Source organism: Meles meles, chromosome 13, assembly GCF_922984935.1.
Source record: "Meles meles chromosome 13, mMelMel3.1 paternal haplotype, whole genome shotgun sequence".
NCBI classification, from domain to species: Eukaryota; Metazoa; Chordata; class Mammalia; order Carnivora; family Mustelidae; genus Meles; species Meles meles.
This window is the reverse complement of record NC_060078.1, coordinates 30797686-30811815: the sequence shown is the minus strand read 5'-3', so window position 1 is coordinate 30811815 and position 14130 is coordinate 30797686. Positions and strand designations below refer to the sequence as shown.

General features: G+C 54.9%; 1 protein-coding gene across 2 annotated transcripts in view; it reads right to left on the bottom strand.

The window, feature by feature from the left end:
- COL13A1 (collagen type XIII alpha 1 chain) overlaps nucleotides 1-14130 on the bottom strand; it is a 139274-nt gene that overhangs the window by 111721 nt on the left and 13423 nt on the right. For both annotated transcript variants that reach the window (XM_046027961.1, XM_046027962.1), the window contains exon 2: nucleotides 11966-12038. In XM_046027961.1, the coding sequence (XP_045883917.1) occupies nucleotides 11966-12038 (73 nt within the window). The remainder of the gene's footprint in view (nucleotides 1-11965; nucleotides 12039-14130) is intronic.

The following is a 14130-nucleotide window of genomic DNA, read 5'->3' as shown; positions in this document are numbered from 1 at the left end:
ATCATGGCCATGGGAGCCTGCACCTCAGAGAGGAGTGGGGAGGAGGACGTGTGGTGTACAAGGCACGATGTGGGCCATCACACTGGCTGGATCAGAGACCATCCAGGCCGCCCCGATGGGGGAGCAGGAACCCGCCAGGTAGTCTCCGAGGTGGGAGGCTGGCTGGGCTGTGTCCAGGCATGGGGGCAGCCTGGGACAGTGTGGGCACCAGAGACCATCAGGACAAGGAATTGGGGTCTGCAGCCATGTGCCCAGCATATCCCACCTTCTAGTCCCTTCTAAGGGCCACAGGCTTTTCCTGTTGACTGCCCCTTTTCTGTAAAGCGGCCCTGATATTCTTCTAGCGACACTAGGAAAGAGCTGTCCCTTGGGACCCCGCAGGGCAGAATGGGCAGAGGCTAGACTTGGGGACCCTCCACGGAGTCTGAGGATGGGAGACCCTCCGCTCTCAGCGGCCTGGTACAAGCCCCTGGCTCGGCACGCATGGGGCCAGAGCTGGTGTGGGAGGAGTGACTCTCCAGCAAAACATGCACCCACCCTCTCTGTGCCCCAAGTAGCGACCTCAGCAGCCAGCCAAATGGTGTTTCTTTGAGGCCAAAGGATCAGAACTTTCCTACCCAACTGTCCCTGGGATGAGCCCTCCCAGGGCCCTCAGCACTTCCACAAGGGACATCCTGCCTCCCCACCCGCCCCACCCCCAGATGCTCCAGAATAGAGCTCTGCATCCTTCCTCTCCCCCTGCCGGCCTTCGGCTATCTCTCTGTGGGTAAGGGCACTAGCCCTCAAAGACTTGGGCTCGAGTCCTGGCTCCATCTCCCAGCCATAGCCCCTGTGTGGTCCCTAGACATCGGAGGCTCAGTAGTCTCAGCTTCGAACCAGGGAGAACCGCGGCCCCACCCCCCAGACCACTTGCAAGCTCTACTGTATTGCAGATGCTCTCTGCTCTCTGTTGTATGACGCTCTTTCCTAATGTAAATACCTGCGGGGTCATTTGCAGTTACCTGGGCTCACAGGCTCACCCTGCCTTATGCTGTCGCTTGCCCAAGTGTACCAACTGGCCAACACGTGCCCATCTTCCTTCTGCGATTTTACCGCCCCCACCCCCAGCCCCCTTGGCCCCTCCCGCAGGCTACTCCATGTCTTCTTTTAGTGGGGCCATGCGGCGGCCTCTTCCTGGCTCCTTCCCTGCTTCTAGCTCATTCTCAGCTACAGCTTTGCACAGCTGGATCATGTCCCATCCTTTCCTGGAGACCCTCATGGCTTTTCAGGGTGATGTCCACCCCCTCCGTGGCTACCTCCCCCGCCCCAACTTTTCTTTCCAGCCTTATCTCTTACTCCATCCCTCCGTGGGAGCTTGCTACCGTCATTCTGGATCATTCCTCCCTTCCCAGAGTGGGGAGAGAGTGGAAAAGCCTCTTCCTTGGGTCCCAACTACACTGTTCCTTCAGCTCACAAGGTCTTTATATGAGTTTTTATTTACTGACTATTTACTTGTCTTTCAGGGCTTGCTTCAAATGCCACTTCTTCTGTGAAGCCTTTCTTGATTCCTCCCTTTAAAAGTGATCACTCCTTCTCTTGCACTCTCCAGCCCTGTTTAGCATTTACCTAACCCTGGACACAAGGGACTGTGATTCACTGGGTATCCCCAGGGCACTGAGCAGCTGATAACCCTCTGTGGGTCAAGGTCACTTGCTGATGTAGCCCACCGACAGCCCAGATCTGTCATGGGTATATAGTCAGCCCAGAAGTCTGGCCGCTGGGGTGTGGCCTGCCTCTGCTGGGCTGGGATTAGGAGGTAGAAGGTGGGGGTTCACTTAATACCTCTGGCCATGGTGTCTGCTCTCAAAGGGCAGGTACTAAGGGAAAGACTGACAGCTGAGTGTCTGCTGCAAACATGTGGAATCATCATAGGCATGGACGGCTCTCTGAGACCCCGGGAAGTATAGTTTCTTCTTTCTCCTGCTCTCCTCTGCTGGCCTCTCCGACACAGGGAGGTAGACAGACAGGGAGAAATGGACACACAGCAGATACTACTGCCTACCTGTGAGCCCCCCACCCCCCCACCCCCCAGCCAGCCAGCCCTGATTCTTTGGAGTTTCTGCAAAATTCCAGATTCACCCACACCCCCAAGCAATAGCTGCTACAAATATGGTTCGTTTCCCTCTCAGGACACAGAGTGAAGCTGTCAGCCTGCCTCCGTGTGGGTAAGGAGCAGGAATATGACCTTTCAGAAAAGTCCCACTACCCACTGGTTCCCGCTCCAGGCTGTGGCTGGACACAGTGACATGCTGGGAGTGTGAGTCTCTTCATAAACCCCATTTGCAAGGTCCTCTGACCCATGGTAGCGGCAGGGATCTCAAACACACCGTCCGAGGAACCAACCGGCACCCGACTTGCGACTACCCTCCCTCTGCCACAGTCCATGGCTCTCTGTGTCCCCCAACCCTCACACAGCCTACATCCCACTCAGTAACTACATTGTGGGCAAGCTTTGCTGCTTCTCCTCCAGTATCTTCCATGGTGTAGGACTCCAGAGTTGACCGAGCATTCTTGGAGTAACCCTGTGAGATCATTATTTATATGTAAGAGATGAGCTAATGGAAACTCAGAAGCGTTAGTGGCTTGTTTAATGCTGAAGAGCAAGGCACAGGGAGCTGGGGTTCACATGAGGGTCTCCCGCCCCACGGAAAAGGCCACCATCGCCCTGTCTGAGGGTAGGCCTGCGTCTCACCCGTCTTGCAACCCCTGTAGAGCACTGCATGCTGTCCTGTGGATAGAAGTGTCCAGAATTTTCCACCATGTTGGAATGACTTTGTCTCCAGCAGGGCAGAGAGGGAAGTAGGAGCGAGCTGATGCCTTTGGCAACCCGAGCCACGTTTCCCGCCACATTTAGTGGCATGACGTGGCACTCTCCTCTAGGACCTCTCGTGGCTGGGTGCAGCTGTGTGGAGGCTGTAACTTCTCCTCATGACCTCATTTCACCAGAACCCTTTCCCACTCAATGTAACCATCCCCATCACGGCAACTAACAATTGTTTCGAGCCACGTATGCGTCAGGCCCCGTGTGCAACCTGGCGAGGTGGGTGCTAGCCTCACCCCCACTTTACGTGACATGAAGGGCTAACTCATCCATGGTCCCCGTGACTCATAAGGAGTAGAAGAGAATGACTGGGATTTGAACCCACGTTGCCTGGAAGTCAGAGCCCATGTTTGTAGCTGCTGGGTTAGCCCGCCTCTCCTCGGCATCTCCCCAGGGTACCACTGCCACTGAACCCAGTGAGTGCTCCTCCTGACAGATGGCACAGCGCTGCCAGGACCAGTCCCCGTGATGCGGGAGTCAGAGTGGGAAAAGCCCGTCCTGAACTAGACAGGACGAGGCATAACGGACACGTGACTTATTCCGGGGAACTTGCATCTCCAGCCCAGCAGGCAGGCAGGCACGGGCACCTTCAGGCTATGATGGCAGAAGCAGATGCCCAGAAAAGCTGAGGACCTTGCAGGGCTGGCAGCTGTCCCTTTGCAGGGGGGCCAAATTGCTGTGGGAGCACAACTCTGGGGGATGCTCAGAAGGAAAGGCCACTAGCTGTGCCTGGGAGAGTCATAGGAGACGTCACAGAGGTGGGGACAGAGAGCGGGGCAGAGGAGGGGAAAGGGGGCAGCACAGCATCAGGGAGGGGAGGGTGTTGGCTGTTAGAGTCCAGCTGAGCCGGGTTGGGCCCCGTGGACGTGGGTCCTGATAGGGCTGTCGACACACGGGATCTAAGCCCCAAGCAGCATCACATCCTTATTAGCGGAGAACGTCAATTAGTTAGAGTCAAGCCTGAAGGGCTCCTCCCACTTCCTCTATCCACAGCTTCTATTCAGCCTTATGATTTATTAAAGTTTTATCTTGAAATATTTCAGACAAAGAGCTATAAACGTAATATAATCTATTACTGGGCAATAAAAAGGAATGAAGGAGTATTACATGTCACAGCACGGATGAACCTTACAAACGTTACACTAAATCCATAGCACTAGGAAGCAGATGAGTGGGGATGTGAGGGTGACAGACAGAGGGTCCAGGGTTTCCTCTGGGGTCATGAAATGTTCTAAACATGATTGTGGTGAGGGTCGCGCGGCTCTGTGAACAGACCGGAAACCACCAAATTGTACACTTCGAACGGATAAATTTTATAGAAAAATTGTATCTCAATGAAGTGGTTACCAAGAGGTCACATGAGCCTGGCATGTCCTCCATCCAGCTTAAACGTTCCCAACATGGAGGTTCCTGGGTGGCTGCGTGGGTTAAGTGTCTGACTCGATTTTAGCTTGGGCGGTGATCTCAGGATCGTGAGATGGAGGCCCACGTTGGGCTCCGTGATCAGTGCGAAGTCTGCTTGAGACTCTCTCTCCCCCTCCCTCTGCCCTTCCCCCATTTAAGCGCTCTCTCTAAATAAATAAATAAAATCTTCAAAAAGAAATAAAAAAGATACCAATATAGCCAAACCCTGCGAGACTACAGCCCCACCTGTCCCTCTTCCCCCCAGAATGTGATGCTTATCGCTCGGGGGCATTTCCCTATACCCTTAGGACTTAGGCATATATTCCCTGAACGATGTGTTCTGTTGTTTTATGTTTTTCTACTTTATATAAATGAGTTATATTGTGCCTATTATCTTGTAATTTGCTTTTTTTCCCTCGATAGGATGAGATTCATCCTTGGCCTGGAGGTCAAGTTCATCCACGCTCCTTGTGTATGATATTTCGTTGGTGAAAGTACCACAGTTTCACATCCCACAATGTGTGTCTCCACTCTGCTTCTGACAAATATTTAGGTTTTCTTTTCCCTTTTCCCTGCAGTGCACACAGGGCTGCAGGGAACGCCCTTTCCTCCCGTATGCGGGAGTAAGGGTTTCTCAGGAGGGGTGGCTCTGCGGGCTCCAACCCGCACTTTGTCAGATACTGTCCCGTTATTTGTCTCTCCTTACGCATGAGGAAACTGAGGACCAGAGAGAGGATGTGACCTGCTCAGAGTCCCTCAGGGTCTGGGACCGATGCCCAGTCCAGGGCTCTTCTAGCCACAGCACACTGCCTTTCCAGAACCCTCCATTTCCTGATTTTTATTTTGCTGCAAATCCCAGCGACCACCCAGCGGGCCTTATCAGAGCCGATCTAGGAGAAACACATTATCAGTGCTGTCCAGGAGGGCTGGGAATCTGGCAGTGCTTTCGGGGAGGAAACGGGGAAGAAATGAACTTTGGAGAATGCCCCAGGCGGTTCCCAAGTGCCGAGAGGGCAGCCTTGGGAGGAGGGGCCCTTCCCACGCTGGCTCCCCTGGCTGGGGACTTCCTTACCTCCTGGAGGTAACAGCCAGCCTCTCACCGGGCAAGCTGCTTGCCTGAAACCGAGCCAAAAGGCCACAGGAAGTGCTTGTATCTGGAGCCCAGGGTTTGAGCTTTATTGACTGGCTGTCTGATTTCTAAGGCACAACATCCTGACTCTGGTTCAGCCCTGGCTCCCTTTCCCTCCAGCCTCTGCTTTGGCACGTGGGTGTCACCAGGGAGCCTGCTGTGCAGGCAGAAGGGACACTGGCAGGCAAGGAGGCCTGAGGGGGCCCGCAAGCCACACTAGGAATTGGGAACTTTAACCTAAGGGTGAATGAAAGGAGGACGGGCTTTAAGTAGAGTTGTGCATTTCGTTTATCAAAGACCATTCAGGGATCCAAGGAGGAGCCGTGAGGGGCTCCTGCAGGGAGCGAGGTGAGAGGTCCTGGCAGCTGGAACAAGGGTGCTGCTGGAGGGGCTGGAGGCAGTGGGTGGGGTGGGATCAGTGGGACTTGGTGGTGGGTGGGATGTAGAAGGAAAAGCCTGGGTTCCAGCCTAAGTGCCAGCCTGTGTGGCGGCAGCGGCCCCATTTCCTGGGACTGGGGATGGGAATGGGGATGTTGGCTATGGGCCAGGTTTGGGAGAAAGATTGTGGCTTCAGGGGTGTGCGCTTTGAGGATGGGCGACCTGTGCCACGTCCTGGGGCAGATGTCACGGAGGCTGCCTGCTGTGGTGTGTAGGTGAGTTTGAAGGTTCTCCCTGCCTGAAAACCCACAGAGTCTCCTCTCAGTGTGTAAGAGGCTCATGCTGAGTTTTGCTGTCAAATACCTGTAGAATCCAAATCAAATGGTCAGTGCTCACAGCCCAAGAGAAACCTTCACAGGTGTCTACCTCCTGGTCTGTTTTCACTTCCCATCCAAAGACACATTACTTGTCCCAGTAGGTAGTTGTGCCCGGATTACACACTGAGCACACATCAGGCATTCTGTTAGCATGGTAACCAAACAGCAGAGAGAAGGAGCAAGGCTCTGGCAGGAGAGAAGGATGGAAGGAGCTGCGGGGATGAGGTAGCAGGCCTGGAGGGGTTAAGAGTCCGTCAGGTAGAAACAGAACAAAGCTGTCAGAACAGCACGAACAGATGTGAATGGGACAGGCAGAGGAGCAGGTCGGTTTTACTGAAAGACAAGGAGTACAGCATAATAAGAGACCGGTTAGAGCCCAGGCTTGAGGAACAAATGACCTTATTACTTGAGGGGGGAGGGGCGGGGGGGTGTATGGGCACTAGGGAGCCATGGATGGTTTCTGAGCAGTGGAGTGGAATCGATAGGACCCAGCGATGACGGAGTATGTGGGGGAAGAAGGAGGCATTGATGCTGCCACTGGGTTGGAGCCTGGGAGTCTGGGAGGTCAGATGGGACATGAGATGGGACTGCAAAGGCAGAAGGAGGAGGTGGGGTGGCAGAGAGGGGAGGGAGCTGACAGCACAGAAGCCTGACCAAGGCAGAAAAGAGGGTGAGTTGGAATCCAATAGGAGGGGCTCATCAGGCTGGCCCTTAGGGGTGTGCTTTAAGGATTAGCTAGGAATGACTCAGAACTAACCCATCAATTATTTGCCTATAAAGCAGAGTTTACCTAAAAATGGTATTTCTTTAGTGTAAATGTTCTGCCTAACAACCATCAGCTTGGCAGTTTCTTGCTTTATTAATGGCACCCAGGGACACTTTGGTCTAAATTCTCCCTTTTCTGGGTTAGCTGAGTCTAAAATGAGGAGAACCACAGGGGAGGATGGCTGTGGGTCTGCTCTGCTGCAGTCCAACAGAGGTGGAAGGGCCTGGTCTAGGATGGAAATTCTGGCCATAGTCCCTGACTGTGAAAATGCCCCGAGGCTGTTGGGGAGGGGGGATCTGCCACCAGGGCAAATAAGGCAAGGTTAGACAAAGAATGGGCTTCAGGACAGGTGAACCCCGGATATTACCACCTATGGAAAATAACCAAGCCCAGAGAGGCAATTCCAACCTGAACACCAATCGCCAACTTTCGCTGCTGGAAGGGACTTCTCTGCCCTCAAGCCAGCCTCCACGTCATTGTTAGTTATTGCTCTAGAATACGAACTGGATGAGGTCAAACCCCTGCTCCCCAATCCTTCTCTGATGCCATATCACCTCGGGAGGGGTAACAAAGCCAGGGCACGGTGTAACAGCTCCCCCCGCCTGAACCCACAACAGACATCATCAAACGATTACCACGTCTTCCACCGAGCCTGGATATAGCCTCCGAATCAGACTCTGCACACCCTGGGCAGCCATTACTAATCAATCACCCTCAGGATGCAAACCGTTTCCATGTCTTAGAAGGAGGAGAGCTGGGACTCCTCGGCCTGACCTCTTGCCATCATTTCCCACCCTCATTTCAGATCACTGCTTCTATGCTCCAGCCTCCTTCAACTGCTGGTCATTCCTAAATACGCTGCCTTTTTCTTCTTCTCAGAGCCTCTGTCCATGCAGGCGCCTCAGCCTGGCATACTGTCTATGCAGACTATTAGCTGCTTCTCCGTTATCTGTTCTCCCCCTTCCTACAGCGACAGACCTGTATCTGGGCATATGGCTGCCCCACCTCCCCGGGGGCTGGAAATCACGTGACTAAGTGCTGGCCAATGGGATACAAGCAGAAGTGATGCATGTCGGGATCCCCCCCCCCCAACCCCCCGGCTCTTAAGGGTTTGGGCGTATATTCTTCCAGCCTCCTTCCTCTTCCACGCTAGCGGGGGGTGGTGAGAACAGAGCAATGCCAGCGTCGTGCCACATGAAGGGGATAGCAAGGCCACCTTCCCAGCGCGGCACCACTGTCCTCTGACCCGCTAAGGAAGAGACCTCCCCTCCACCTCGTTGGAGTCCCAGTAGTTCGAGTTCTGTTGTTGGCGGTGGTAGCTGAGTCTGTACCCTAAGCAGACGCCCTTCTGCCAACCTCCAGGGTCGCCTCCTCAGTGAAGTTCTCTCCGAGTCCCAGGCTCCTCTGGGATGGATCCCTGTCACGCCGCACACCGCTCATTCGCACACATGAGCCAGGGGATGGCTGTGGTCTCTCCCACAAGCCAGGCTAGGGCAACTTCTCTCCTGCTCATCCATCCTCCGCACCACGGCCGGCTAAGGTGCGAATGCACAGACCCCACCAGGCCACGCCCTCGCTCCGCTGTTGCCGTCCGAACCTCTGGGACCCCGGGATCCTCTCTCCCCTTGGAAATGAGGCCGCACCGCGGAGTCACCTACTCCTGTGACTCCGTGTGAAACCCCTCACACTGCCAGCCCCAGCGTGGCAGGCCTGAAGGAGCTGCTTCCTTGCTGGCTGGAGGCTCTATTGTCCTGCTCAACATTTGTTACTGAGAATGGGAACTGAAACGGGAGTTTCCCTAATCTTTGTATTCTTCTTCTCAAGTGGCCTGGGAAGTCTCACGGTGCCTGTATTGGTTCCCAAGGCTCTTCTCCCGTCCCACCAGTTTGTATGCTTTAGGAATGGCCAACGCTTACTCCTCTGAACTTCTGGCTACTGTGACTGCCCTGCCAAGCCCCACCCTTCAGCACCCTGCAGGCCCATCACAACCGTGGAACTCAGTGCATGTGTCCCACGAGCAGCCAGATCTCACCGAAGGCATGGCTATTTTGGGACAGGGAGGATCCTGGGAGGATGCTGGTGAGGTCAGAGTTGCAAGGGAAGGAGGTGGGTTTTCTGCCCATGATTATGTGTCCTGAACCCTCTGGAGGCCCTCCAGGGGCCCAAGGCTGCCACTAGGAAGAACACACCCAAGACCCCGCCTTAGCCCAGCCAGCCACAGCGGTGGACTGGGGCAGGCACGGGCGCAAGATCCTAGGCTCGGATCCCAGTGGCCACAGAAGGCAGAAAAAAAAATGCGTGTTTATGTGTTGTGTCCCAGCAGCCGTGAAAGATCAGCATCAGGCAAGATGCAGGGCAGGCTTGAGGTAGGGTGGGGTGGGGTGTGTGGTGTGGGAAGGCGAGGTATCAGAAACCAGCCAGAGGGCGGAGGGGGAACACCGGAAAGAATATAATCACCCAGGAAGGATAATTGATGATCCGTTACCCGAGATGCATTGAGTATCTACTATGTACCGGCGTCTAATCAGATGCTGGCAAGACAAAAATGATAATGCTTTGACTTTGTGGGTAGCACTTTCCAGTTGTATAAGTTCTTCTGCAAATATCAGGAACCTCAAAGTGGTTCCTAAAGTGGTTTATAAACTCTGACCTTAAGGAAATAATCTGAGAGGCATCATTTAGACCCAAGAGGGAGAGAGGCGTTCTACTCCTGGGTTTGGAGATTTGCTGCTATTTTAGAACGCCAAAAACCCACTCTGCCTGTTTGGAGTGTTCTGGAAGGTCATCCATCGAGAAGTACGCGCAGTACTGTTTCTGGCATGCAGCAGGAGCTGGGTTAGGGGCTATGGCAGGGAGCAAGATTATTCATGACACCTCGGCAGCCCCGTGGTGGGCAGCCTTCGGTGTGAAGGACGTAAGTTCACGGTTTGGTGAGAACCCTCAGCTTAGGCAGAAGGGGCAGGTGCAGGGACCCACTCAATGGGACCTAGCCCATCCCAGCAGATGCACTTGACTCTGTGCTTCCATGGTCTGAGATGCCTCTCTGTGCAGCCCTTCCAGTCCCTTCCTGCTGCCTCTCCAAGAACCTGGGAGAACATCTTAGTCTTCTTCCGGTCTTGCCTCAATTTTAGGTCCTCTGATTAAACTCTCCTGGTGCTACCTACCTGGCTCTGACCTCTAATTTGGACCAAACTGCCCTTTGGGTGATTCTCAAACACCCGGGAGACCCCCTCCCAGGAGCCTTGTTGCTCCTGTTGCTCTTCTTCCATCTCCTGCCAACTGGGTGCCTGCTGGTGGTTGCTCTCCACAGAGGACTGGCATCAAGGCTTTTCTGCTCTCCACTGCGTCCCTCCCTCTCCCTGCCCAAGACCCCAGGGCATTTACAGACTCCCAGAAGTGAGGCCAGATGAAGCAGTTTTGGAATTTTCCTCCTTCCCGCCACATCCCTCCCGAACCTCCCCGCTTCCCAGCCTCCCAGGACCTCCTGAGCCAGACTCTCCCAAGCACAAAGTTGATGCCTAGTGGTTAGACACCCACTTGGAGGGTGGACAGGACAGGTGAAGCCCAAGCAGGATGGAGAGGGAGAAAGTCAAGGCTCTGCCTTATCATAAATATGCAGCCCATGGCGCTCCCCCGCCCCATACCAGGGCACAGTTTGATAGGATTTCTGTACATCTTTTGAGTCTGAGAGGAATTGAGGAAATAACGGAAATAGTGCTTCCTAGCAGTCAGGATTGGCACTAAATACTATTTGAATGGACAGGTTTATCTGAGGCACGCGCTGCCTTGAAAGCCTGATGCCCATGCCTGGCTACCCCTTTCCTCTCCTTCATCCCATCTCATTAATCTTGGCATTCTTCTCCCAGAAGCTTTCCCAGATGCCAGGGCTCAATGTCCTGGGCCCTTAGGGAGGGAGGGAACTTCCCAGGACTCGGACACCCTTTTAATTAACCTGGGTGACCCTCTCCCGACGGGCCAGCTGAATACCGTCATGGCCCCAGTTTCCCAGGGCAGCGCCCTGAACTGTGACTCCCACCCCAGCTCCCTCACTCTTCTGAGAATGTGGACCCTCTGTTTCCCATATGCTCACCACCTGTTGGCCTCCATTCCCTGGCCTGGGGGCCCGGGTGAGGATGACCAGGGCCCCTGGTAGCCTGTGCCCTGTGGCGGTCCTGCCTGCATCACGTGCCCACAGAGGGTGGCAGGGGCCTGCCTGGAGCTGGCAGAGGACCTCTGCGATTACTCCAAAGTGTCCCCCCGCCTAAATCCTTTTTGGCAGCTTCCTTCCTCACCTCCAAAGAAGGACAGTTCATTCCAGTTACTCATGGGAACAGTGAGGCTTGCCCACCTGTCACGCTCATAGCTTCATCCTAATGGCCAGCCACGTAGAAAAGTCCTCATGAGCTATAACTTGCCGCTGTTATTAATGGTGGACAGTGCCATCACACCCAATGCCCAGCAGGATGCTCTGGGTGAGACGCAGAGGAAGAGTACTTGAACAGGCATCCTCCCCAGTGAGCAGAGCGGAGAGGGCAGGTCAATGGCAAAAGCAGAGTCTGAGTCCAGATGAAGCCCCACGTCACACTGCAGCCTTTACTCTGTGTCCATGTGCGCTTTTATGGGTGCAGCCTAGTTTCAGGGGAGCGAACATATGGCACCCTGTGCCGTCCAGCTAAGGCAGGCAAGTTTTACAAGGATGGGCTAATCCATTCATCTGTATAACACGTTTGTGCATCTACTACGTGTCAGGAGTTGGGGGCACGACCGTGAACTTGATGAGACAGGTCCCTGCCCCTGCCCCCATGGTAACTCGAACATGGCCACGTGCATCATCGTATGGGATTTCACGACCCCACGCACGCCCCCACAGAAGAGCAGACGAATGAATGAATGCTTGAATAACCGCAGAGGGAAGGTGAACATCACAGATTTGGCCATCCCCATCTTTCAAGTGAAAAGCGACGCTCTGAACTTCTGCAGCTACAGCACACCCGTGAAGATGGCCCCGGCGCCTGTCCCCATCCTTGTACGCTATTCGCAGATCTCCTTACCTGGCGGGCAGTGGCACCCTGGAGACGTCTTCGGGAGGGCCTCCCGGCGCCTCCGAGAGTGGAGCTTCCATTTCTGCAAAAGGAGACAGGAGAGGAGTCATGGAAGCGGAAGGCCAAGCCCCAGGAAGGGTCTGTGGCTGGTGGGGACGGAGGGGGAGAAGGGGCCGCCTGGGGGCCGCAGGAGGACTGTTCCAGGATCAAAGACTGGCCACGGGCGTCTGCGTAATAAGAAGCAGATGGAGAAGGTCCCATCTAGGGAATCTCAGTGTCTGATGTCTTCGGAGTGCTCTTAAAGAAATTAACACCAACCCCAAGGCCCTGTAAACCAGTTGTGGCCTTCCTGCACCCCACCATCATGGGCACAATGACTCGCTTTTCTCGGCTGTCTGCTAATTGTTTCCTGTCTAGGTCTGGGCTCCTGATTGATCCCAGCGTCAGGGACAGTGACTATTCTCCTGGGGTCCCTCACAGCCAGTTCCAGGCAAACTGGGCAGGGGTAGGGGACAGAGGGCTAAGCAGGCCACGTGCCCCTCTACCGAACCTCTTCTTTGCAAATCATGGAGCCAATCAGGAAGGCTCCAAGGGAGTGGCAACGAGTAGACTGGGACAACTTTCACTCCCCATGGTGACAAACGGACACATGGTCACGAGTCCCAGTGCCCGAACTGCCTGATTTTCAAAGCGTGGAGCACTGACCCACACAGGGTGGGCCTCACTCACACAGGGCTGCAAGGGACATGTCGGGGAGAGGCTGCTGAGGTTCATGCACAGTTCTCAGACCTGGGCGGATTCGAGTCCCTACTGCACCGGGTTCATGGATGGACTGGAGTGGTCAGGGCTTAGAAGGGAAGGGGCCTGACACCTGGGAAGCACGGAGTAAATGCTTGCTCTCATGATGCTCTGTCTTACAGGTAAGGAACCCAAGATGGAAGGTGGGGTGGGGTGGGGCGGGGAGACTAACATGGCCAAGGTCAAAGGTAGACAATGGCACCTTGCTCTCTGATGTTAGTGTAGCAGTGAGAGCCTGGTAACTGGTTTTATTTGGTTCCTACAGTAATTTTTTTTCCCCCATTGGATCTGTTTCCAGCAGTCTGAAGTGACTGATTTCACATGAAGACCCGGCCACGGGGGGCCTGTCCCGCGGCTCACAGTTACTGACAGTGACGAGAATCCTGAAGTCCCTGCCATATGAAGTGATTAGGAGGCCAGCTGGCCACCCCGCCATAAACATTTCTCCATCACTGGCCTCCTCGCTGGCAGAGCCTGAATTTCTAGTGACACAGACTCCTCCTGGCACTACCACAGCTCCATGACGGCCATGAGACTCGGTGCTAGTTAGTTGGTGTGGTGTACCATCCAGGCCTCGCCGACTGGCCTCTGTTTCGTTCCCTACCACGATCCCGATGAGAGCCCCGCAGCCATACCTTGTCTCCCCGACCCCATCAGCGCAGCTCACTGCCCCCTGCTTGTCCCACCTTCCACCCTCCCCACCCAGCGCCCCTCCCGCCACACCCCTGTCAAGGGCAGGATCCTGAGATAAAAGCAAGCAGAAGAGGCCTACAGAGGCTCCTGCCACTGGGTGGCCCAGCCACCTGTGCCTGTGCCCGCACCTGCCCTTTCTCTCTGCTCCTCCCCCTCGAGGCCAACCGTCCAGCTGCACACAGGGCCTTCCCCACCCGCCTGCATCAGCAGCGGCCTCCTCTAGACCCCATCCCTGGCTCTCATCAGGCTCTGTCTTCGCTGGAAAGAGCCAGAGAGTGAATATTTTGGGCTGCGGGAGCCACATGGCGACACAACCCCTCAGCTCTACTGTCGGAGGTGAGAGGCAGCCACAGAAAACACGAAAACCCAAGAAGCACGGCTGTGTTCCCATAGAGACATATTTACACAAACAGGCTTCGGGTGGGATGTGGCAGTCACCAGCCCACTGTTAACATCATCGCTGGGCCAATAAGAAAGGAAAAGAAAAATCCTCTCTTGACCAAGCTCTCTCCTAGGCCTAATCTAGGCAAACTCCTCTCTGACCAAGCTCTCTCCTAGGCAAACTCCTCCTCTCTCTCCTGGAGCACTCCCGCCAGGCTCCTACCTGCCCTCTGCCTACGGCTTTCCCCCAGGTCACCAGAGACTTTGGTGCTGCTAAGCCCAGGGGACTGTCCTTCTCATCC